General features: G+C 40.4%; 1 protein-coding gene across 1 annotated transcript; it reads left to right on the plus strand.

Moving 5' to 3' along the window:
* The first annotated feature begins 11,063 nt into the window (after positions 1–11,063).
* LOC149452647 (olfactory receptor 1M1-like) lies at positions 11,064–16,734 on the plus strand. The gene is made up of 2 exons (XM_089689318.1): positions 11,064–11,958; positions 16,694–16,734. Exons 1-2 carry the CDS (start codon positions 11,145–11,147, stop codon positions 16,732–16,734), a joined length of 855 nt encoding a protein of 284 aa, XP_089545444.1. The 5' UTR covers positions 11,064–11,144.
* Positions 16,735–27,771: the final 11,037 nt, after the last annotated feature.

Genomic DNA, 27,771 nt, shown 5'->3' on the forward strand with positions numbered 1-27,771 from the left:
TGCATAATGTCCCTTTGTCTCTTTCAATCAGTCAGTCGGTCAGTGACCTTGCTTTTGCAAGGTCCCCACACCTGCTGTCAATTCAAAAGCAGTGCGGCTGTGTGGCAATCTGCCACACACAGCCACACCGTTTGTCTACAGCTTCCTGTGAATGCATGAGCTGCAACTACCATCAGCCATTGCGGCTGACTGCTTGTAGTTCTGAATGAACTGCTGGGTCGCCGATGAGTGCTCTCGTAGTTCCTGCACAAGCCCTGCAGCTTATTAACGGTCAGCCCCATATGAAGGTACGGGCTGAAAGCTGGCCGGCCTATCTGCAGGAGTCTGACATTGCACCCCTGGTCCACTGATCATGGCTGCAAGGCTTCTTAGGGAAAAAAGAAAAAATGCACATTTATATAATTTTATCATTTTTTTATACCAAAAGGTGATCTTATCCCAGAAATAGCCTAGCGAAACTAGAAATATATTTGTTTTTAAATAAAAATATTTTATCTTGAAATTTTATTCCGATAGCCCTGATTTATTCTTTCATAGAGATCTCTACAATATATAAAGTTTTTTTCTAATCTAACATTATTTTTAAAAAAACTATCCATTTTAATATGGAGTCAGCTAAGATTTTTCTTTCAAACTGTGAAAAAAAAAAACTTGTTCTTTTGCAATATGGCGGCAGTTCCAAAAACTTAAAAGTAAGTTTAAGGACTTGCTGACCGTCCACAGTAGATAAACTGCCAGAAGGTGGCACAGCCAGGATAGGTACTTCATGGTTTCTGGGTGCGCATGCACATGCCCCCTGATGACCCATTTTGTGATTAGACACAGGAAGTGATTTTGGCTGAAATGTGCTGATCAGATGTGTCCGATCACAGCACAGAGCTCTGTGTTTACAAACACACAGAACAGCAATATGGTTGTTTCTTCTACCTGAAAAGCAGGGAGAAAAAGCAGCCAGATCTGTAAGTAAAATCAGCACACATTACAACTGTTAAGAACACAGTTAACCCTTTCATTGCCCAGCCAGTGTCAGTTAGCCCCAGATTGCCCGCCACACTATCAGAGTCACACTGTATTGTACATCACTGATTACTGACATTGCTAGTATTTTTATTTTTAAATATTTTTATTAGGATTTTCAAAGAAAAGGAGAACAAGGAAATAAAACATTGTTCATTCATATCATAATACAATACAATAAACATTGTACATTTGAGCAGTGTAGTTGTTATTTCACTTTTGAGGCACTGATGAATTTGGTCTTAATTAGATATATCATCAGAGGTATTTATATATGAATGAAAAACATTGGTGAGGGGTTGGGATGTTAGGGAGGTTGACCTTGCTAGTATTGAGTACTAATGTCTGTATGGATCAGTATCTTGATCATGATCAAAACTATACTAGTCTCCCCAATAGTATAGTGTCCCCAATAGTATAGTGTCCCCAATAGTATAGTATCCCCAATAGTATAGTGTCACCAATAGTATAATGTCCCCAATAGTATAGTGTCCCCAATAGTATAATGTCCCAAATAGTATAGTGTCCCCGATAGTATAGTGTCCCCGATAGTATAGTGTCTCCAATAGTATAGTGTCTCCAATAGTATAGTGTCCCCGATAGTATAGCGTCCCCAATAGTATAGTGTCCCCGATAGTATAGTGTCTCCGATAGTATAGTGTCCCCAATAGTATAGTGTTCCCAATAGTATAGTGTCCCCAATAGTAAAGTGTCCCCAATATTATAGTGTCCCCGATAGTATAGTGTCTCTGATAGTATAGTGTCCCCAATAGTATAGCGTCCCAAATAGTATAGTGTCCCCAATAGTATAGTGTTCCCAATAGTATAGTGTCTCCGATAGTATAGTGTCCCCAATAGTATAGTGTCCCCAATAGTATAGTGTTCCCAATAGTATAGTGTCTCCGATAGTATAGTGTCCCCAATAGTATAGTGTCTCCAATAGTATAGTGTCTCTGATAGTATAGTGTCCCCAATAATATAGTGTTCCCAATAGTATAGTGTCCCCAATAGTAAAGTGTCCCCAATAGTATAGTGTCCCCGATAGTATAGTGTCTCTGATAGTATAGTGTCCCCAATAGTATAGTGTCCACAAAAGTATAGTGTCCCCGATAGTATAGTGTATCCAATAGTATAGTGTATCCAATAATATAGTGTCCCCAATAGTATAGTGTCCCCAATAGTATAGTGTCCCCAATAGTATAGTGTATCCAATAGTATAGTGTCCCCAATAGTATAGTGTATCCAATAGTATAGTGTCTCCAATAGTATAGTGTCCCCAATAGTATAGTGTCCCCAATAGTATAGTGTATCCAATAGTATAGTGTATCCAATAGTATAGTGTCCCCAATAGTATAGTGTCCCCAATAGTATAGCATCCCCAATAGTATAGTGTCCCCAATAGTATAGTGTCCCCAATAGTATAGTGTATCCAATAATATAGTGTCCCCAATAGTATAGTGTATCCAATAGTATAGTGTCCCAGTTAGTATAGTGTATCCAATAGTATAGTGTATCCAATAATATAGTGTATCCAATAGTATAGTGTCCCCAATAGTATAGTGTCCCCAATAGTATAGTGTCTCCAATAGTATAGTGTCCCCAATAGTATAGTGTCTCCGATAGTATAGTGTCTCCGATAGTATAGCTTCTCCAATAGTATAGTGTCTCCAATAGTATAGTGTATCCAATAGTATAGTGTCCCCAATAGTATAGTGTCTCCAATAGTATAGTATCTCCAATAATATAGTGTCCCCAATAGTATAGTGTCTCCAATAGTATAGTGTCCCCAATAGTATAGTGTCCCCAATAGTATAGTGTCTCCAATAGTATAGTATCTCCAATAGTATAGTGTCTCCAATAGTATAGCGTCTCCAATAGTATAGTATCTCCAATAGTATAGCGTCTCCAATAGTATAGTGTCCCCAATAGTATAGTGTCCCCAATAGTATAGTGTATCCAATAGTATAGCATCTCCAATAGTATAGCGTCTCCAATAGTATAGCGTCTCCAATAGTATAGTGTTCCCAATAGTATAGTGTCTCCAATAGTATAGAGTCCCCAATAGTATAGTGTCCTCAATAGTATAGCGTCTCCAATAGTATAGCGTCTCCAATAGTATAGTGTCCCCAATAGTATAGCGTCTCCAATAGTATAGTGTCCCCAATAGTATAGTGTCCCCAATAGTATAGTGTCTCCAATAGTATAGTGTCCCCAATACTATAGTGTCCCCAATAGTATAGTGTCTCCAATAGTATAGCGTCTCCAATAGTATAGTGTCCCCAATAGTATAGTGTCCTCAATAGTATAGCGTCTCCAATAGTATAGTGTCCCCAATAGTATAGCGTCTCCAATAGTATAGCGTCTCCAATAGTATAGTGTTCCCAATAGTATAGTGTCCCCAATAGTATAGTGTCCCCAATAGTATAGCGTCTCCAATAGTATAGAGTCCCCAATAGTATAGTGTCCCCAATAGTATAGCGTCTCCAATAGTATAGCGTCTCCAATAGTATAGTGTTCCCAATAGTATAGTGTCTCCAATAGTATAGAGTCCCCAATAGTATAGTGTCCTCAATAGTATAGCGTCTCCAATAGTATAGCGTCTCCAATAGTATAGTGTCCCCAATAGTATAGCGTCTCCAATAGTATAGCGTCTCCAATAGTATAGCGTCTCCAATAGTATAGCGTCTCCAATAGTATAGCGTCCCCAATAGTATAGTGTCCCCAATAGTATAGTGTCCCCAATAGTATAGTGTCTCCAATAGTATAGTGTCCCCAATAGTATAGTGTCTCCAATAGTATAATGTCTCCAATAGTATAGCGTCCCCAATAGTATAGTGTCCCCAATAGTATAGTGTCTCCAATAGTATAGTGTCTCCAATAGTATAGTGTCCCCAATAGTATAGTGTCCCCAATAGTATAGTGTCCCCAATAGTATAGTGTCTCCAATAGTATAGTGTTCCCAAAAACACAGTTTGGCTGTTACCATTTTGGTAGAAAATGTTTTTTTCTTTGGGCTTTTTTTTTTTCCATTTTGCACGTGCCCCGTGATGACCATTTTGTGATTGGACACAGGAATAGTGGGTCAGCAGGTTTCAGCCAATGATTTTGGCTGAAACGTTCTGATCAGATGTGTCCGATCACAGCACAGAGCTCTGTGTTTACAAACACACAGAACAGCAATATGGTTGTTTCTTCTCCCTGAAAAGCAGGGAGAAAAAGCAGCCAGATCTGTAAGTAAAAGCAGAATACATTACAACTGTTAAGCACACAGTTAACCCCTTCATTGCCCCGCCAGTGTCAGTTAGCCCCAGATTGCCCGCCACACTATCACAGTCACACTGTATTGTACATCACTGATCACTGACATTGCTAGTATTGAGTACTAATGTCTGTATGGATCAGTATCTTGATCATGATCAAAACTATACTAGTGTCTCCAACAGTATAGTGTCCCCAAAAACACAGTTTGGCTGTTACCATTTTGGTAGAAAATGTTTTTTTTTTGTCTTTTTTTTTCATTTTGCACGTGCCCCATGATGAACCATTTTGTGATTGAACACAGCAAGAGTTGGTCAGCAGGTTTCAGCTAATGAATTTGGCTGAAACGTGCTGATCACAGCAGAGAGCTCTGTGTTTACAAACACACAGAACAGCAATCCCCCCTGAAAAGTGGGGAGAAAAAGCAGTCAGATCTGTAAGTAAAAGCAGCACACATTACAACTTTTAAGCACACAGTTAACCCCTTAATGCCCAGCCAGTGTCATTTAGCTCCAGATTGACCGCCACACTATCACAGTCACACTGTATTGTACATCACTGATCACTGACATTGCTAGTATTGAGTACTAATGTTGATCATGATCAAAACTATACTAGTGTCCCCAATAGTATAGTGTCCCCAAAAACACAGTTTGGCAGTTACCATTTTGGTAGAAAATGTTTTTTATTTTGGTCTTTTTTAAAAAATCGTTATAATAAAAAACCCAGTGGTGATCAAATACCACCAAATGAAAGCTCTATTGCTGTGGGAAAAAAAATTATAAAAAGTTCACTTGTGCACTTAGTTAAAGTAGCGCAGTGCTAGTTAACCACTTCCCGACCGGCCGTTGTATATAAACGGCCGGAGGGTGGCACTGCAGGGTCGGGTGGCCGTCTATAAACGGCCTCCCCGCACCCTGCTTGTGCGCGCTCCCTGGGAGCGCACAGCACCGCAATCCGGTGCCCGCTGTGTCCTCCGGACACAGTGAAACACCGATCGTCGGACGGGACCTCTGTGTGAGGTCCCAATCATGTGATCACTGATTGGCCAATCAGTGATCACATGCAAAATAGTAAGCAAGATGTCACTTCTGACATCATTGCTTACTATGTGTGAAATCTGTGAATGATCACAGAGGTCACATGGTACAAGGCTATTCACAAAAGCCTTGTACCATGTGACAAGCTGTGACCAATCACAGCTCACTCAGTTCTTCTCAATGAGTGCAAGAATGCACACAGAGAGAAAGAGAAATGATTGCTTTTACATCCTATATGGGTGTAAAAGCAATCAGTGTAAAAAAAAAAAAAAAAAATCTTCATCACCCCTCACAAGTAGTACAGTGTCACCATGGTGACACTGTACTGCTAGGGTGACAGTATGTAAAAAAAAAATAAAAAATAAAAAATAATAATATAAAAAAATAAAATAAAAATGTAAAAAAAAATGTTTAAAAATTATAATTTTTGCTTATAAACTAATTTGGATTTTTTTTTTTTTACTAAAAAGATAACGGAATAAATTTTGGCTAAGATTTATGATGAAATATTATTTATTTGCAAAATTTTATAAAAAAAACACTTTTTTTCAAATTTTTTGGACATTTCATTTACATAGCAAAAAAAATACAAATCCCAGTGGTGAATAAATACCACCAAAATAAAGCTTTATCTATCTCAAAAAAATGGTAAAAAATTCATTTGGGTACAGTGTTGCATGACCGCGCAATTGTCATTCAAAGTGTGATAGCGCTAAAAGCTGAAAATTGCCCTGGTCAGGAAGGGGGTAAAAGTGTCCGGTCTGGAAGTTAAGGAAGTAACTGGAATTGATTGTTTTCCTAACAACAGAATAAAATTTCTTCAATAAAGTTTGCAAAATTATTTTGTTGTATATCAATTGCCTAAACAGGTTTCTTTCTTTTTTTTTTTTTTTTTTTTGGAAAAAGCCAAGTCACCTCAATCAAAATGACTTAATTTATGGAAACATTATTTGAAATCATGTAAATAACCACAGAGGGATTTAGGTCATTCTCTGTAGAATAATGAAAGCTTCTTATATATACATGTGTATACAATATATACAGTGTTTGTGAGACTGAGGAGAGACACTTCTGGAAGATATTTGTGTATCTTCTGTCCATAGATTGTCCCGTTAATTGATTCATTCATCAATGCACATTTACTAATCAATATACAACTGTTATTTAACACTTTTTTGTGTTTTTCATCATATTTTAGTAAACATTGAACTGCATATGGATTTTCACCAGAGGTCAGTAACAAATATTGTAGGTATATTCTAATTATTTTATGTTTACAAAACCTTTGTCATGGAAACTAATTGCATTGTGTAATATGTCTTCTCTGCTTTTGAAACCTCATTCTGGAAGATTATAAAACATTTTATTTTTAACCATTTCAATACCGGGCAATTTTACACCTTCCTGCCCAGGCCATTTTTCAGGTTTCAGCGCTCTCACACTTTGAATGACAATTGCGCGGTCATACAACATTGTACCCAAACTACAATTTGATCATTTTCTTCACACAACTAGAGCTTTCTTTTGGTGGTATTTAATCACCGCTGGGGTTTTTATTTTTTGCTAAATTAACAAAAAAAGACCAAAATTTTGAAAAAAACCCACATTTTTCTTTGTTTCTGTTATAAAAGTTTACAAATAAATAATTGTTCTTCATAAATTTAGGCCGAGATGTATTCTGCTACATGTCTTTGGTGAAAATAACCCAAATTAGGATGTATTATTTAGTTTGTAGGAAAGTTATAGAGTTGACAAACTATGGTATAGATCTGAATATTGATCAATCCTGAAGTACTGACAGCCAATCTAATTTCTTGAGGTCCAAGAATGTCAGAACAGTACAGATATCCCCCAAATGTCAGAACAGTACAGATATCCCCCAAATGTCAGGACAGTACAGATATCCCCCCAAATGTCAGAACAGTACAGATATCCCCCAAATGACCCCTTTTTGCAGAGTAGACAGTCCGACGTACTGCATAAGAGGCATGGCGAGTTTTTTGAAGTTGTATTTTTTTGTCATAATTTTTTCGAAAATGAAAAAAATTATTTTCACTATTTTTTTTTTTACATACTGTCACCAGTGCAGTACAGCGTCATCATATAACTGGCATGGCGGTGAACAGGGACACTGACTGGTGACAGTATGAAAAAAAAAAAATATATATTTTTTTTAATTTTTTTATTATATTTAATTTTTTATTACATTTTTTTTTAATTTTTTTTAAGATTTTTTTTCATATTTTACTATGACCAAAATAGTACAATGTTACCATAGTAACATTGTACTACTTTGGGGAAGTGATCAGTATTTTTTTTTTTTTTTTTTCTACACAATTTTCTTATAGCAAAGAATTACTTTGCTATAAGCAAGCATTTACCTGAATGAAATCGATTCATTCAGCTTTTTTTTTTTTTTTTTGTGCTTAGCTGTGATTTGGTCACAGCTAATCACATGACATATGCATGTGATTAGCTGTGACCATTCACAGCTAGGCACTAGTATACAATGGATGGCATCATGAATGAAGCCATCCATTGTATACAACTGTCATGTGACCTGCTGTGATTGGTCACAGCAGGTCACATGGTACCAGCAACGGGAGCCGGTACTCGGATCTGTCATCGGCCGTGTCCGAGGTGCACGGCCCGTGACAGATCCCGCTGCTGCGCCACTCTGCATTACCGCAAACGGCGCATGTGCGAGAGCACGCCAAATGGCGTGCACCCGGAATGAAGAGGCACATCTGAAGCCGCCAAACGGCCATTGGCCGGGCGGCTAATGGTTAAATTACTTTGTCCGCTTGAGCCCCGGGGAGGTTTTACCCTCTTCATGAACAGGATTTTTGTTGCTATTCTGTACTGCGCTACTTTTACTGGTAATTGCACAGTCATGCAGCACGATACCTAAATTACATTTATAGCATTTGTTTTACACATATAGAGCTTTCTTTTGCTGGTATTTGATCCCCATTGGGTTTTTTATTTTTTTTTTTGCAATATATATGAAAAAAGACAGAAAAGTTTGAAAAAAAAACAATATTTTTTACTTTCTGCTGTAAAACATATCCAATAAAATTTTTTTTATTTCTTCATAAATTTAGGCCAACATCTATTCTGCTACATGTTTTTGGTAGAAAAATACTAATAGGTGTATATTATATGGTTTGCGTGAAAGTTATAGCGTCTACAAACTATGGTGTTTATACTGGAAATGTTTTTTATACTAATAATGGCGGTGATCAGTAACTTATAATGGGATTACGATAGTGCAGGGGGCAATATGACACTAACTTACACTGGGGGGGGGAATAATTAACTGCCACTGACATCACCAGTGACACCAATACAGTGATCAGTGCTAATACTATATACTGTCACTAATGACAATGACTGGGAAGGGGTTACCAACTAGGGCAATCAAGGGGTTAAATGTGTGCCTAACAATGTGTAATATGTGCTGCTTTTAATAAGACATCTCTTTGTTTCTCATCCTTGCTTAGCAGGAATGAGAAACAGAGATTGCTCCTTCTGTACAGAGGGAATCAACACATAGCTCTGGGCTGTGATCAGCAGGTCCTAGCTATGAATCATTGGCTGGGATTTGCTGACAGACTCTTGCTGTGTACAATTACAGCAGGTGATGACAAGGGGTGTGCATGCGGGCCCCCCATAACTCAGAAGCATACAATGGCATACCAATATGTTGCTGCGCCTGTACGGGCCACCCGTCCGCCCACAGTGCATTGTGGGTGGGTGGTCTTTAACCGATTCCCATCCGCCCTATAGCAGAAATACTGATACAGGGTGGCACAGGTGTGAAAAATCACGCGTATATATATAAATAGAAATATATATATATATATATATATATATATATATATATACCCATATGGAAGAAAAATATATTTTAAAAATATTATTCCCAAATATATTGCCATATATTTGAAGTACTATTATTATTATTATTATTACACAGGATTTATATAATGCCAACAGTTTTCTCAGCAGTACTGCAATTTTAGCCATATTCAATATATTTAAAAGTATATTTCAACTAAAAAAAAAAAATATATATATATATATATATATATTTTTTTTTTACGGAAATATATTTTGAAATATATTGAATATGGCTAAAATTGTAGTATTTCAAATATATGGCAATATATTTGGGAAGAATATTTTTAAAACATATTTAAAATATATTTTTCTTCCATGTGGGTATATATTGTAGTTCTAGGTAGGGGAACATTTGTGGCCTCGGCTGTCAATCCTCGGGTCCCGGCCGGTGATTACTAGAGTAGTGATTTTCAATTTTTTCATCCTGTCTTTGCTGCTGCTCTCCTGCAGCTTTGTGGCAGCTTTGTGCTGTTGAAATGCATTCCAGTGTTGGCCATGACCATAACAAGGTCACTTGTATTGAAATGTCTCCATTGGAAGCCTTTGGGACAGAATGACAATTTCCACTCGCTTGCTCGCCAATGGCGAGTGGAAATTATGGTCGGGGCGAGTGTGTCCCCCCAGGGCCGTATTGCTGAGCAGGCTCGGAGCTCAGGCCGGATCTGTCATTGGCACTGGGAGCCGTCAGACTGCTCAATAGCTGAGCGCAGTGAAAGCAAAGCAAGGAGTGTGTGCTGTGCTCTCTGCCTCCCCCTAGAGTGCAGTACCGGGCTCTGTGAGTGAACAACGAAGTACTGCAACTTTTTATGGGGGGAGGGTGGTGGTGTGTGTCTGTTTCTGTGTATGCATGTACAATTGAACATTTGTTTGTGTGTATGTACATGTGTCTGCATGTATGTACATGTATGTGTGTGTGTGTACATGTGTCTGTGTGTGTGTGCATGTACAGTACGTGTGTGTGTATGTATGTACATGTGTCTGTGTGTACATGTGTCTGTGTATGAATGTACATGTGTCTGTGTATGTGTGTACATGTATCTGTGTGTATGTGTGTCTGTACGTGCCTGTGTGTGTATACATGTGTCTGTATGTGTGTGTGTGTACATGTGTCTCTGCGCGTGTGTGTACATGTTTCTGTGTGTGTGTATACATCTCTGTGTGTGTGTACAGTTGTCTCTGTTTTGTGTGTGTTTGTTGGTGTTGAGTAACTCTAAGGGCTTGTTCACACTTGGCTGTTTTGCCAACGCTTGCCAAACACCCCTATAGGGTTTGGCAAGCGTTGGTCCGGCGTTTGCGGAGCGTTTTTAACGCTACGCAAACGCCGCATGCGCGGTTTAGCGGCGGTTGCTAGGCGTTTGCCGAGCGTTAATAACGCCCCACAAACGCCTATAATGCAGTTTGAGTGGTGTTACCGCTCCGCAAACGCCCGGCCGGGCGTTTGCGGAGCGGCACCATAGACGAGAATAGGAGGCTTCAAAGCCTCCTGACTCGACCAGAGGCGTCCGTTTTGCCGCGACGCGACGCAAACGCTCCCGTTAGAACAGCACCATGTGCTGTAATGTGCAGAATTGGCAGAGGCGTTTGGGAAGCGGTAAAAACGCTTCTCAAATGCCTCTCTGCCGCCTGCACACAACGCTAGTGTGAACGTAGCCTAAGGCCTTGCTAGTAGCTCAGCACTTGAAATTTTAGGCCCTGCCCTGTAACAAGACGCGCCTGAACAAAGAACCGTACCAAGGATTATTTTAACAAAATGTAAATATTTGAATCGAATTAAAACAACTTTTGAAGTTACATTAACATTAATACTATTCTGTTTATTTTCTGTAGGATACTCAGACCAGAAATAAGGGCAATGTCACTAGCATTTTTTTGCTGGGATTCCACAACCTGGACTCATGTAAATATCTACTGTTCACCTTGCTCCTTATGACATACTGGGTGACAATATGTGGAAACCTCTTGATCATCATGCTGGTCTACTACAGCAAGATACTCCACTCTCCCATGTACTTCTTCCTCTCCCAGCTCTCCTTCTCTGACTTAATGCTGACCACAGATATTTCCCCAAACATGCTAAATATTGTACTGCATGGGCAGACTTCTATAAACCTTTCTAGCTGCATCACTCAGCTTTATTTTTTTGGCTTCTCAGAAGCCTCTGAATGTCTTCTTCTGACGGTGATGTCCTATGACCGCTATCTAGCCATCTGCTCTCCTCTGCATTATGCCTCCATTATGAACCAGATGCTTTGTCTCAAGTTAGCTTTTGCCTCTTGGCTTTTGAGTTGCACCATAGAACTATCTTTAACGCTTAGTATAAGTCAGCTTGAATTCTGCGGACCTAATACTGTTGATCATTTCTTCTGTGATTTTACCCCTGTGGTGGAGCTGTCTTGCTCAGATGTATCCATAGTTCAAATGGAAGCTACTTTGATGTGCATCCCCGTGATAGTCCTGCCATTTTTCGTGATATTAGTTTCATACACCTACATTGTTTTAACCATTGTAAAGATATCATCTTCATCAGGACGAATGAAATCCTTTTCTACTTGCAGCTCCCACCTGACAGTGGTGTCCATCTTTTACGGGACTCTAATTGCCATGTACATGCTTCCAAATGATGGCCAATCACAAGGGATAAATAAGGCGCTGGCTATGTTGTACACAGTTTTTACTCCTCTTTTAAATCCTTTCATTTACAGCCTGAGGAATAAAGATATCAAGGATGCTTTCAAAACATGTCTGTTTAACAAAAAATACTATTATTGGAAGTCTTTGGTTAAAATTAGATAACTACTTCATATAGTATGGGTTTATTGTAAATAAATATTTTGTTTTCGTAAATTTTGTTACACCCAAAGATGTACTTTTACTGATTTCTACAGAAGTCAAAATTATCCAAAACCAGAATCATCAAAACATTTTTCCTTTGCTCAAGTTACCTATTTAGATACACAATACCTAACCACTTGCCACCCAGGCCAGTTCTGACATTTCTCTCCTACATGTAAAAATCATCTTTTATTTTTTGCTAAAAAAAAAAAACTAGGGATGCACCGATACCATTTTTTTTAACACTGAGTACGAGTACAGATAATTTTTTACAAGTACTCTCCAATACCAATTACCGATACCCAGGGGCGGACTGACAACTCATGGGGCCCCCCGGGCAATAGGGGATCATGGGGCCCCTGTGTCCTTGCCCAAACTCAAAAAAGCCTATGAAAAAGGTACCAGGGGCATCTCATGGGGCCCCCTACTGACCCTGGGCCCTCGGGCAGTGACTTCACCATCCCTGTTACTACTAACACTCCTGCTACTTCTAAAATTCTCAGTCTAACCTCCTCTTTTGACCTGAAGCAATGAACACATGCTCACTCTGACCACAACACCCCGGACTTTGTATACTCCTACCCAGGGGTGGACTGACAACTCATGGGGCCCCCGGGCAATAGGGGATCATGGGGCCCCTGTGTCCTTGCCCAAACTCAAAAAAGCCTATGAAAAAGGTACCAGGGGCATCTCATGGGGCCCCCTACTGACCCTCGGCCCTCGGGCAGTGCCTGAGTTTCCAAATGGTCAGTCTGCCCCTGCCGATACCTATTGCCTAGGAATTGGAGTAGGTACAGTAAAGGGGTGGTGTGGGAGGTGGGAGGGAGTTGAGTGAGGCTGGGGTGAGGGAAGGGTGGGAGGAGGGAGTAGGGGGGTTAGTGAGGGCAAGGTAGTTGAGGGTGGGGTGGGATAGGGGTTGGGGGATGGGAAGACTGGGGTGGTTGAGATGGAAAAGGCTGTGATCACTGGGGGAGGGAGGAGAGTAGGGAGATGGGAGGGTCATTGGGTGATTTCCGAATGGTTAGAAGGTACCTCTGCAGTATTAAATTGGAATGGTAGATGGGCATGAGTGGAATGGTATTGGGAACTCACCTCCAATGTGCTGACATCATCACTGGGATTCCCATAAACTTGCTGAAGCTCTCAAAATTCACGATATGTGGCTTTTGCTACACTTTTGACAGTTGGATAGTTTGACAGTTCTCCTGCTCAATTTGTCACCGTCCCCGCCCCGCTCTGCATACATATCCGCCTGTTGAACTCTGCTAGAGGAGCCAGTTCGTTGGGACCACAGGGTTGACAGTTTGACAGCTCCCCGGTCTGGTCCATCAGCATCCTGGACCTGATCTACAAACATATCTGCTTGCCTATCAAACTCTGCTAGAGGAGCCAGTTCATCTGAATGTATGTTATGGCAGGGGGTGCTGAGGTGTGCTTGATAATCTATTGTTGCTAGGGGGGGTAATTGTCGCTGGGAGAGATCTACTGTTGAGGTAGGCATTTACTGCATCTGTCATTTCTTCCTCTCTTGTTTTCATTTATTCATTTCTCTATTACCTTTGCTCTAAAAACATAAAGCAATGACTCAATAAATCCCTTTTAGGAAGACCTTTATGGCTATTAAAATAACATTAAAAAATAACATTGTTTAGCAATTTTGTTTAAAATTTTTTTTTTTGCAGTAAAAATTTGACCACATATGTATTTTTAACGGGGTTCAGTAATAAATAGTGTAAGTATATTATTTTTATAACTTGTTATGTTTGCAGACCCTTTTATTTCATGGAATTGAGCATAGTGTCCGTAGTACACGCTGTGGACTTTTTAAATTTTTAATTTTGATGAAATTGTATTATCTATCCTCAAATAAATAAAAAAAGACATATTTATCTTCTCATTTACTCACTTGCCCTCCAGAGGATTTACCCCCCTTCCTGACCAGGCTGTTTTTTGCAATACAGCGCTGCGTTATTTTAACTGAAAACTGCGCAGTCATGCAATGTTGTACATAAATTAAATGTATGTCCTTTTTTCCCCCACAAATGGATCTTTCTTTTGGTGGTATTTGATCACCTCTGTATTTTTAAATTTTTGAACTATAACAAAAAAGGACCGACAAATGTGAAAAAAAACCTATATTTTTGACTTTTTGCTATAAAACATATCCAATAAAAAAATAAAAAAAAAACAAATTTCATCATAAATTTAGGCCAATATTTATTCAACTACATGTCTTTGCTGAAAAAAATCCCAATATGTGGAAATTATTTGATTTACATAAAAGTTATAGCTTCTACAAATGGCTGTAATTTTTTTCTTTTATACTAGTAATGGCGGCGATCAGCAACTTATATCGGGACTGTGAGACTGCGGTGGGCATTCTGACACTGAGGGGGAGGAACTGACTAACTGCCACTGACATCCCCAGAGACACTTATACAATGATCAGTGCTAATAAAAAGCACTGACACTGTACTAATGACACTGGGCAGGAAGGGTTAAACATCTGGGGCAATCAACGGGTTAACTGTGTGCTGTTTTACTAAGTGTGATTTACTATGTAAGCATGCTGCTTTGTATTGCTCTGCTATGTAGATCAATACAAAGCAGCATGCTGGTGCAGACAGGGGAGAGATCTGTGTTGTGTACATACAGACCTCTCCCCTGTCAGTGTTCCTCAGCGAACTCCGGGTGCCGGAGGGGAATCTATGGCTGCGACTTGGTTATTGACAGGTGTAGCCACCATCGCAGGTTCAGGTAGGGCGGAGCATGTGCCCCATACCTGGAAATGCAAAGTCACGTATATGTACGTGATTTTACGCAGCCCTGCCTCCCCGTAGCAGTAGCTCTGCTATAGGGCGGTTGAGAAGCGGTTAAATATCAAAGCTCTCTATAGTCTAATAAATACATTTTTGTCAGATGATTGTTATTGTATTTTTAGGTAATATTATGTTTGTTTTTTTATATTAAACAGGACACAAATGCTACAACAGTCTATTTTTTGGCATTCTACAACCGAACATAGTGTAATCTGCTGCTCTCCTCTTTACTCCTTATGATATACTCTGTGATAGTGTCTGTAAACCTCCTGATCATCATGCTGGTGGCCTACAACATAACCCTTTGCTCTCCCATATACGTATTTCTCAGCCACATCTCTGTAATCACAGATATTGCCCCTAACTTGCTAAATATAGTACTTCATGACTATTCCTCCATGTATATTAGGTATGTTGTATTTTTGGTGCACCATGTTATATTTAAAACTCCATTTCTCAAACTGTGTTAAACTTTGTTTTTTTTTGTTAAACTGGTTGAATTTTTTGAAAAAGAAAAATATGTAATTTTCATACAGATATCAAGTATACATTATATTGCCAATAGCATTACGACAATAGCTAAAGACCTCCAAACTTCATGTGGCCTTCAGATTAGCACAACAACAGTGCGTAGAGAGCTTCATGGAATGGGTTTCCATGGCAGAGCAGCTGCATCCAAGCCTTACATCACCAAGTGCAATGCAAAGTGTGGTATGCCGTGGTGTAAAGCACGCCGCCACTGCACTCTAGAGCAGTGGAGACGTGTTCTCTGGAGTGACCAATCACGCTTCTCTGTCTGGAAATATGATAGACATGTCTGGGTTTGGTGGTTGCCCCGAGAATGGTACTTGCCTGACTGCATTTTGCCAAGTGTAAAGTTTGGTGGAGGGGGATTATGGTGTGGGGTTGTTTTTCAGGGGTTGAGCTTGGCCCCTTAGTTCTAGTGAAGGGCATCAGCATACCAAGACATTTTGGACAGTTTCAAGCTCCCAACTTTGTGGGAACAGTTTGGGGATGGCCCTTTCTGTTCCAAGATGACTGCACACTAGGGCACAAAGCAAGGTCCATAAAGACATGGATGAGTGAGTTTGGGGTGGAGGAACTTGACTGTCCTGCACAGAGTCCTGACCTCAACCCCATAGAACACCTTTGGGATGAATTAGAGTGGAGACTGCGGGCCAGGCCTCCTCCCCCGACATCAGTGCCTGACCTGACAAATGTGCTTCTAGAAGAATGGTCCAACCTTCCCATAGACACCCTCCTAAACCTTGTGGACGGCCTTCCCAGAAGAGCTGAAGCTGTTATAGCTGCAAAGGGTGGGCCACCTCAACATTGAACCCTATGGAACCCTATTGAACCTATGGACTGGGATGCCATTAAAGTTCATGTGCGTGTAAAGGCAGGTGTCCCAATACTTTTGGAAATATGGTGTATATATATTTGTGATTTCATGTTTTTTAAGAGTGTAAGAGTGTAAAGAGTGGTCCTGCTCTTTTGATAGCTTCCCCTTCTAATATAAGGCTCTAACAAGCTTGTTAAAGCAGAACTATATTATGTTGTGTGGAATGAGCTTTTATTATTATGGAACCCTCACCTCTTGGTGTGCCTCTATTAGGGATGACATGTCCAGTTGCCCCTCTGTCCAATCTCATCATTTTTCCGCTGATTTTTCAGGAGTGCTGTGATGCCATTAGATGGCTAGTGGTACATTTGCACCGCCTCTACTCTCCAGATCCTGGGAACAAGCCACAATGCATTCTAAGGCATACATTCCTGGAATTGTGGCTTGTTTTTTTTTTAAATAGACTTGTTTTTGTCAAAAAGCTATAGATCTTATCAATTTTCGAAGTGGATTTTTTTTATGATTTAACCCTTTTATGTCATACGGACCTGGCAGCTGGGGATTTTGACAAGTCAGCTGCTGCTGGACATCAGATGGAATTGACCCAGTGACTGAACAGCTGCCTGATTGCTTACAAACCCCACAGTAATGGTCGCCCCCCACGCACGCCTCCCACCATTTATCTCGGGCTGTTCCTGGCATCTGCAGGCCCAGAACTAGCATGCTGGGTGCTGCTGGATAGAGGGGAGGGAGCCAAGCAGACCTGCATTTGCTTTCTTCCCTTTCTTCTTGCTGACCAGAAGCTACCTATATGACATCACTTCCAGGTCCTAATTTTGATTTTAATAGGCTATATTGGTCGGGTAGGAATCTAATACAATTTGATCTGCACTGCATTAGATTAGTTGAAGGGCAGGTGAGCCATTAGGGGTCTTTTGTGTGTAGTCTCTACAGGGGTGCCTACACTCGAAAACATCAATGGTGACAAACATATCACTACACACACAGAGCAATCATTTTAGCACCAGAGCTCCTGTATATCTGTAACCTGTAGGGTCTTTCAAAGCACCGCCTGTGGAAAATATTATGTCCTGAAGTTTATTACAGTTGCACAGGCACATGCAATTTTACAAAGCACAAATAGAGCAAGTGAGCGTTAAAGTCCAATAAGCTGCTGAAACACCAAAAGGTACCAAATAACCTCCAAAGCATCAATGTAAAGTAGGGTGCACCGCTAAAACTCTAAATAAGCACATTTGTGAAGGTTCCATATGTCCAGCATATAAATAAAACACATAAATATAAAATAAAGTGACTCGTGATAAAGTGCAAAATATGTTATTCAAAATTGAGGTGACTCAGAGGTATCAAAGAAACTGTCACTGTATAGTGACCAATAGTGCTTTATGGTGCTAAACATTGTCCAAGTCTAGGTGCATGGAAGATCTGATAACACTGTTCAACAGGTAAAAAGTTTTGGGCATAAAATTAGCTAATCTTACATAATTTTGGGGTGCTGAAAACGAAAATGACCCTAAAAAATGTTGATTGGCTCTAGTTTCCATGATATATTCACCCATCTAATGACGTAAGCCATTCAAAATTATGATGCAACTTCAGCTGCATATTGCGCAATTGATACTGGTGACCAATAGAAAATTGCATGTATACTGAGATGATGCAATATTAGCCTTTAATTGCATCACTTCACAGCATAAAAGCTGCAGTATCTGTAGCTGATTGTAGTTGGACAGCGTCTTTACATTTCGTTTTATGCTTATATAGGCTACTCAGTAATGCCTCGAACTTGTGTGAATAAAGCAGATAATTTCTGCTATATCTGCGGTGAAATAACTTTTATCTCACAAAAAAGGAGGATAGCAGGAATGATTAAGAAAGCCTACAACTTGTATTTTGGCTGCAAGATAGAAGACCAGGACAAGAGCTGGGCACCACATATATGCTGCAATTCTTGTGGGACGGCACTGGAGCAATGGTTGAATAGAAAAAAGGCATCTATGCCTTTCGCTGTGCCAATGATTTGGAGAGAGCCAACAGATCATGTTAGTAATTGTTACTTTTGTATGGTGCCTCCAATTGTAAAAGGGCTAAATAAGAAGAAAAAGTTATCTGTGCACTATCCAAATATTCCATCGGCAATACGTCCAGTTCCTCATGGAGAGGGGCTACCAATTCCTAAAGCACCAGAATCCTTCGTGGTTGAGTCAAGTGAGGAAGAACCTGAAGCGTGTAGTCACGTGCAGTTGTAAGAGATAGACCTTTCCTCGAATACAAGAGAAAAGCCAAGAGAAGCAAAACCGACACAAACTGAAGACAAAACTAGTGAGAATCCTAAGTATTAAAATGATTCAACTTAGCTTATGGCTATAATTTTTCTTGGTAATCCTATGCAATATATTATGCCATTTAGGCTTTGTTATGTAGTCAATATCACTTGCTTTATATTTGTGGAAAGACATCTATCTATATAATTATTGTGCATTATGTAGTCATTACGCCTATAGTAGAAAACTTTCCGTTTACAGAAAAACTAGAGCCAATTGACAAATTTCATTGTTATATTTGAACTCAGAATGTAAAATTCATTAAGAAATGGATCCTTTTGTTTCCCAAACTGGCAAAAAATAAAAATTTGTTGAACAGTGTAATCTTCAGTTATTGGTGTTCTATCCAGTATAATGGTGATGTGACCAATAGTATAAAGACTGCGCACTCACCAGATGCGCAATCAATAAACGCAGTTAGAGACAATGTTCTCAGTAGATGAACTGGAGGCCCCTTTAAGGATGAATATGGTCTGGTCAGGTATTCCCCCTCACTGCTCACTCCGCTGTCAATATTGGCTCTATCACTCTTCTCCTGTAGCTCTGCGGGTTGTTAGAAGCTCACAAAGAGCTGGTTGTGCCAATAAGACTCCAAGCTTGCTCTTCCATCCATTTCTGATAGTAATCCTTTACATTTTCCTTGTGTTTTATTCCACTGCAATGAGTCTTACGAACAGAAGGCGAGTCATGGGTGAGGTAGGTATCACAGTAGTTGCAATAAAACCCAAACAAACCGTTCATAAGTGAGTGAATGAGTCGGGAATGTGTTATTGCAGTCGGTGAGGGGGAATACCTAACCAGACCATATTCATCCTTAAAGGGGCCTCCAGTTCATCTACTGAGAGCGTTGTCTCTAAATGCGCTTATTGATTGCTCATCTGGTGAGTGCGCAGTCCATACCAGATGCGCATACCATTGGTCACATCACCATTATACTGGATAGAACACCAATAACTGAAGATTATCAGATCTCATGCACCTATACTTGGACAATTTTTAGCACCATAAAGCACTATTGGTCACTATACAGTGACAGTTTTTATAATACCACTGAGTCACTTCAATTTTGAATAACATATTTTGCACTTTATCACGAGTCTATTTATATATTTATGTGTTTTATTTATATGCTGGACATATGGAACCTTCACAAATGTGCTTATTTAGAGTTTTAGCGCTGCACCCTACTTTACATACCTGCAATTTTACAATTTGTCATGCTGGGTATCTATTTACTAAGTGCAACCTCTTCTTTTATATTTTGCAAAAAATTGAGTAATTTGTTTGTGTGCCCTAAAATAAATTTTAGTGTATTTTTTACTGAAATGTTGCATTTCCTAGACCTTTGAATTAATATCATGCAACAGAAAAAATGGAAAAAAACCATTTAATTCTCTAGAGTGTCTGCTTTCATAAAATATTAAATATTTATTGTTTAAACATGTGTACAAAAATCACAAAAATAGCCTCCGGGTCAAACCAGAGAAAGGTATCTTATTTCTTGCTCCCACGGGCTTACTTTCCTCCCGGTGACCAGCCCAAGGAAACCGCTTCACTTTTACACTGTAAATGAAGACATTAACCATTTCAATGCCGTGTGATTTTACACCTTCCTGCCCAGGCCATTTTTCAGGTTTCAGCGCTCTCACACTTTGAATGACAATTGCGCGGTCATACAACACTGTACCCAAACTAAAATTTTATAATTTTCTTCACACAACTAGAGCTTTCTTTTGGTGGTATTTAATCACCGCTGGGGTTTTTATTTTTTGCTAAATTAACAAAAAAAGACCAAAAATTTTGAAAAAAAAACACATTTTTCTTTGTTTCTGTTATAAAAGTTTACAATTAAATAATTGTTCTTCATAAATTTAGGCCGAGATGTATTCTGCTACATGTCTTTGGTGAAAATAACCCAAATTAGGATGTATTTTTTAGTTTGTAGGAAAGTTATAGAGTTCACAAACTATGGTATAGATCTGAATATTGATCAATCCTGAAGTACTGACAGCCAATCTAATTTCTTGAGGTCCAAGAATGTCAGAATAGTACAGATATCCCCAAATGACCCCTTTTTGCAGAGTAGACAGTCTGACGTACTTCATAAGAGGCATGGCGAGTTTTTTTAAAGTTGTATTTTTTTGTCATAATTTTTCGGAAAATGAAAAAATTAAAAAAATAATTTTCACTATTTTTTTTTTTTACATACTGTCACCAGTGCAGTACAGCGTCTTCATATAACTGGCATGGCGGTGAACAGGGACACTGACTGGTGACAGTATGAAAAAAAAAAAAAATATATTTTTTTAATTTTTTTTAATTTTTTTATTATATTTAATTTTTTATTACATTTTTTTAAAGATTTTTTTTTCATATTTTACTATGACCAAAGTAGTACAATGTTACCATAGTAACATTGTACTACTTTGGGGGAGTGATCAGTATTTTTTTTTTTTTTTTTACACAGTTTGCTTATAGCAAAGAATTACTTTGCTACAAGCAAGCATTTAGCTGAATGAAATCGATTCATTCAGCTTTTCTTTTTTTTTTTTTTTTTTTTTGTGCTTAGCTGTGATTTGGTCACAGCTAATCACATGACATGTGCATGTGACCTGCTGTGACCATTCACAGCTAGGCACTAGTATACAATGGATGGCATCATGAATGAAGCCATCCATTGTATACAACTATCATGTGACCTGCTGTGATTGGTCACAGCAGGTCACATGGTACCAGCTACGGGAGCCGGTACTCGGATCTGTCATCGGCCGTGTCCGAGGTGCACGGCCGGTGACAGATCGCACTGCTGCGCCGCTCTGCTGTGCCGCAAACTGCGCATGTGAGGGAGCACGCCAAATGGCGTGCACCGGGAATACAGGAGCGCATTTGAAGCCGCCAAACGGCCATTGGCCGGGCGGCTAATAGTTAAGGGCCCCTCTTCTTGCAGGAACAGAGCAGAATTGAGAAGAGTTCCAACTGCAGAGGGACTGAGGAGCAATATAAGTATGTTTCTCTGTTATAGCTTCATAGATTTAAAGTGGTTGTAAAGGCTGAAGGTTTTTTTACCTTCATGAATTCTATGCATGAAGGAAAAAAAACCTTCTGTGTGCAGCAGCTCCCCCCTCAGCTCCCTAGTACTTACCTGAGCCCGATCTTGTCCAGTGATGTGCACAAGAGCAGTAGCTCTCCTGGGTCTCTGCCTCTGCTGAACTGGCCAAGATTCGATCCATCTATGGCCAGCTTAAGCCAAGATTTCCACCAGTTTAGATGTTTGGATGTACTACGTTTGTCCAAAAAGTGAACCTTTTTTCACAAGCTCATGGTTGTAGTGGCAGCCATCAGTTTGTCTGGCTTTTGGCTCAAAAGTGGAAGTGTTGCAGTAGCCTCGTAGCTGCTGATCACTTTCACAGAGCCAGCAGCGCGGTGCCCCTCCTCCCGCTGGTGGCCCCCCTTCTCCATGGTTACCAGGCACTCCCACTCTTACTGGGAACCCAGGACCATTAATGACTGACTAGGGGAAGGAGAGCAGTGTGAGAGTGAGGCAAATCCCTACTGTTACAGGTAAATAATTAAACCGGAAGAGACGATGATTTTGTCACTTCCGGTTTCAGATCCACCATTTACTGGCCAATGGACACATCTAACCAAGCCAATAGGTGTTTGGCTAGATAGTGTGAAGGGCAGTGGAGACATTGGGGTCTACTGGACCCCTAATGTCTCCATTTAGAGTACCTGTCACCTGCCTAATGCTATCACTTTGGGGTTTATTAACCCCTTGTGACAGCAATCAAGTAGAAATAAATTTAAAAAGGAAAAAAAAAATTATAATAAAATGTATTACAATTTTTTTTAATTAACGTAACCTTTATTGCCCCACACACATGACCAAATGTAAATGCAGCCCAGGGTTTCCTAGGCGTAGGTAAACCACGGTCGCACCACATGTGTGACATATCGCCGTGAACGTCAAAGTGAGAGCTTAGTGATGAGCTGTAAAGGTGCTTAACCCTTCCATTGCCAGGCCCTGTGCTCCACTTTGAAACTAAAGTAGCCTATTTTTGCAATTTTTCCATTGCTTTTTATTTTTCCCTTATAGCTTTCAGAACTTATAAAACAATACATTTTCTGAAAGCACATGACCAGTAGAATAAAGAGAACTACTGCTACTGATTTTTAAAAGACACCCTTAAACTATACATTTTCTGAAACCACAGAATTAGTAGAATAAAAAGAAGGTGTTTTTGATTTTTTTTAGACCCCCACAATAGTTGAGCAAATGTTTTGTCAAATTGCTATTTTCACAAAAAAAACCCCCACTAAAATCCTTATTTGCACATATAAACACAACTTACAAAATTCCAGCTAAATTGCTACTAATATGTGGTGTGCTAAAGCATACACCCATGGAGCACTGTGTTTACCCACATGGGGATACACAGGATGTTTACCAGTCCCCCCTCCTGCTCTCTATCCTGACAGCGATCTCTCTCCCCAGCAGCGGCAGCAGCCGGCGGGAGGGGGAGCAGGAAAAGTCAGCATGCAGCGGTAAGGAGAAGCAACCTGGTGATCAGTGAGGTGGGGGGCACTGAAGTGATCATTAGCCTATAGCAGAAGGAGGAATTTCAGTCCATACAGCGTACGGACCTGGGCAGCTGGAAGCAGTGCTGTAGGTTTGTACACCATATGGACCTGGCAGCAAAAGGGTTAAAGTGTCACCTATGGTGAGTTTTGGGCATTGTAGCTTTGAGATGTCATGGGTGTATGCAGGGGCGGACTAACCATTTGAGCACTCGGGCATTGCTCAAGGGCCCGGGGTCAGTAGGGGGCCCCAAGAGATGCCCTTGGTACCTTTTATAGACTTTTTTGGGTTTGCTTTGAGTGTGGGCAAGGACACAGGGGCCCCATGATCCCCGATTGCCCGGGGGCCCCATGAGTTATCAGTCCACCCCTGGGTGCATGCAATTTTAGGCCATGCCATGTTTGGTATCTATTATTATTTTGAGTGTCTATTTACTCAACACAAAGTCGTCTTTTATATTTTACTCAAAAAAAAGGGTATTATATTGTCTGTTTTTGCACTCAAATTTGTTTTATTATATTTTTTTCCTGAAATATGCATTTAATAAACAGTTGCACAAATATCATGTGACATAAAAAATTGCACTCGCCTTTTTATTTTACAGGGCCTCTGCTTTCAGAAACTATGTAATGTTCTGGGGTTTTAAGTAATTTTATTGCCAAAAATTAAGATTTTAATCTGTGTGCAAAAAATAAATAAAAACATTGCTCTGGAGCCGAACTGGTCCAAACTTTCAAATTTTATTCTAACTTTGTTTCATTATTTTGCATTAGTTTAAATTTGTTACTATTGTAATTCAAAAATTTGGATACATCTGAATAACAAAAATTTAATCCGGATTTCGATTCGGAATGAAATGAACCACACATGTCTGTCGGTCACTGGTTGTGGGTGTGTGATAACGTGAGCTGGTAGAAAGAATTCCCTAACAATGATTTGTGTCCAGGTTAAAGGAAGGTGGTGGTGGGCCCTTTTTGAAGCCTGGCCTGCTGTCTATAGCAGGGGTCTCCAAACTGTTCAAACAAAGGGCCAGTTTATGATGCTTCAGACTTTAAGAGGTCCTGACCGTGGCCAGTGGTGGTGGGCCCTTTTCGAGGCCTGGGCTGCTGTCTATAGCAGGGGTCTCCAAACTGTTCAAACAAAGGGCTGGTTTATGATGCTTCAGACTTTAAGAGGGCCTGACCATGGCCAGTGGTGGGGGTGGGCCATTTTTGACCTGGGCTGCTGTCTATAGCAGGGGTCTCCAAACTGTTCAAAGAGCCATTTTATGATGCTTCAGACTTTAAGAGGGCTTGACCGTGGCCAGTTGTGGTGATGGGCCCTTTTTTAGGCCTGGGCTGCTGTCTATAACAGGGGTCTCCAAACTGTTCAAAGAGCCATTTTATTATGCTTCAGACTTTAAGAGGGCCTGAGCGTAGCCAGTGGTGGTGGTGGGCCCTTTTTGAGACCTGGACTGCTGTCTATAGTGAGGGTCTCCAATCTTTTCAAACAAAGGGCCGGTTTATGATCCTCCAAACTTTAAGAGGGCTGGACCATGGCCAGTGGGGGTAGAATATGTTTTGGGTTCAGCATCAGTGAGAATAAACATGGCCTCAGGGTTGGTGGTCAGTAGGAGGAAGAATAGTGCCCCATCATTGGTATTAATGGGAGGAATAGTACCACATAAGTGTTATCAATAGTGAGCCATTGTTGGTCTCAGTGGGAGGAATACTGCTTCATATCGTTGGGAGGAATAGTGCCCCAAAGGCCAGATAAAGGCTAACAAAGGGCCACATCTGGCCCTCAGGCCACAGTTTGTAAACCCCTGGCCTATAGGAACAGCCTTAAGGTTGTATCTGCATGTGTACTTGGAAAGGTAGGTAGAAAGGAGCACCAAGTATCCAGTCTTTTTTCTCCCGAAATGGGTTGACTTGATATATTTGTTCCTACTCTCAATTAAATTGTTTAAAAATCATCTCTCGATTTGCATTTACCGGACACCAGGCGCTCCTTTCTACCTACGTTTCCAAGCTCATGTCTGTGGGGAAATATGAGCTAGGGCTATTGATTCAGGTATACCATTTTGTATTCATTATGCTTGCATTGTTATAAGAGTTAGAGTGATGTTTTAAGTAGATGAAATTATGATGTCTTAAGTAAATGATATAGGAAATGTCAGTAATATTTTCAAGCTTATATGGAAAATTTTAGTGTGTGTATGTAACAGGTACAACCGCAAATGTAACAGGATGAACGCTAGACTGCAGATGTGTCAGAGCCTGGAATCGAACCTGGGCCTTCTGTGGTGAGAGACGGTGTTTCTTCTCGCTGAGCCACCTGGAATGCTGGACAGCACCCTTGACAATTCTTTGGATGATCCTGCCTTTGCCCTGTTTTGTCTTGAACTTTGAACTCCTTGCTCCTCCCATGAACTTCCTATAAAAGCCATGTCTCTGCACTTCCTGGTTGCCAGATTATTGTGCCTTACCAGCCAATATCCTGCTTACTGTTCCTGCTGCCGTCTTCTTCTACGTTACCGACCTTTGGCTTGCTACTGACTACGATTCTGCCTCATCCTATCTACTACCATTGGTGACCGACCCTTGGCTTGTGACTGACTCCGCTTCTGTTTGATCCCTGAACTGTTTGATCCGCTCTTGTTTTCCAGCCGACTCATTCCCTGGTGGGGTGATCCTGAGATCTGCGACCTGGCATTCACACGCAGCCAAATCCATCTCCACCATTAGGAGCTCTGGGGAAGACCGGTGGAGGCTTAGACCCCGCACCTCAGGTGAGCCTGCGTCATTCCCAGAGTGGGCCGCTGGTGTACCAATCCTGCTGGTTTCAGGTAAGCCTTACAACTGCTGTAGCAACTGGTCTCTGAACCTGACCCAGATCGTGACAAGATGTCTGCAAAATATCTTAGAAAACATAGATTGATACTCAGATAAGAGATCTGGGGACACAGCCAAAAAAGGCAGGATGTACTGACTGAGGTTTAACAGTTTAAGGAAAGGTGAACCTTGTCTAGTATCTGGGTAAAAGTAAAAGGTACGCTTTGCTATTGGATAAGTTAGGTTTACTTTACTATTGGATAATTTGGGTTTGTGGTTTATCTTTATAAACTGTAATGTACGTAATAAACTTTGCAATCTTCCTGTATCCTACTTGAGTGTTGGTTACTTTGATTGCCCGATCGCGATTGAGCCCGTGCCACACCCAGACACTGTGCAGCACAAAGAAAATATAAGAAATAAGGATTCCAGGAAAGGGGGAATACCTTACAGCTGGTACCAGAAGTGGGGTCCCGATAATCCAGGTGAGTAATATCGTTTCAATATACCTTTGATATATTATGATATTGCTTTCTCTGGATACAGTGACGTCCCACGAGTTAGTGTAGTGAAACTGAAAGTAGTTTTGTGTTTTCTGAAGGAGGGGTTCTGTTCTCGCTCCTAACACAGAGGTCTTGTTTTATCTGCGGGTAGGGTCAGACTCGCTCTCCGCAAGTTTATCAGATCTGTGACAGTTTAGACTGTACAGGAAACATTGAGGGGTTCTGTTCTCGCTCAATATAGTATTAGAAATAAAAGAGGCAGGGAAAATTAAAACGGAGCTAAGTTCCGTTTTTAGGGAAATGTCTGAGGTGTGCCGGTGCTAATTGTATAAAAGGAAAGTTGTATTGTGGATAATTATTCGTTAAATGTTCGAAGTAAGAATTAGGCATATTGCAAGAGTAACGCATTACTGGTGTCCATATTGTCTGCATCCTCATGCTTTTTACTCATATATTGTATATATGATCTATATAATTACCCCGTGTTATTGAATAATGCAAATGAATTGTGATACTTGTTGATTTCATTGTCTATGTGTATATTGATGATCTGATCTATTGTATTCATTTTCTATCGAATTGTTTTCTAATTGATAAGTAGACATGGGAAATAAGTTGGGCAAGGATGAGTCTGAAGGTGAGCAGACGAAACCATGTCCTTACATGTATATAGCGGGCACCTGTGGGGAATATTATGTAGACCCATTTTGGGAATTGGTGAGGAAAAGAGCAAGCCAACTTGAAATAAGTTGTTTGGCCCCGGCGGGTCCTGGCTCAGAGCAACAGTGGGAGGAGGTAAAGAAAATTTGTGGGGTACATCCAAAACATAATTACCCCCCCCCCCCCCCGGTGTCTGGGATGAAAATTATATGATAAAATGTTTAAAAAATGGGAGAAGGCACTGAAGGAATATTGAAATAAATTTCCCCCGACTTCCCACATATATGTGAAAAAGACGGTACCTCCAGCCTATGACAATAGTGTCCTCATACCTGACCTACCACCCCCACCTACTCCGACTGCACCCCCGCCCTACGTATTATACTCAACAGGAAAGGAGACAGACCATGAGAAGCCTAAAACAAATGATCCGTTGACTATTTATCCGGATCTGGGTTCACTGACAACTGCAGTGGTTATCGGGACAGCAGTAGAGAAAGACGGACAGAGAAAGGAGGATGAGGAAGAGTATCAAAGGTGGTGAGAGAAGGAGAGGGAACAAACAGAAGATAAAGAAAGGGAAGCCGAGCGCCAGAAAGCATTAGATGAATCTAACAGAAAGGAGAAAATTGTGACTGATGAGGGAACGGTAGTGAAGGT

Source organism: Staurois parvus, unplaced genomic scaffold (genome assembly GCF_062004578.1).
Source record: "Staurois parvus isolate SC_StPar_1 unplaced genomic scaffold, SC_StPar_1.0 ptg000470l, whole genome shotgun sequence".
Classification (NCBI taxonomy): domain Eukaryota; kingdom Metazoa; phylum Chordata; class Amphibia; order Anura; family Ranidae; genus Staurois; species Staurois parvus.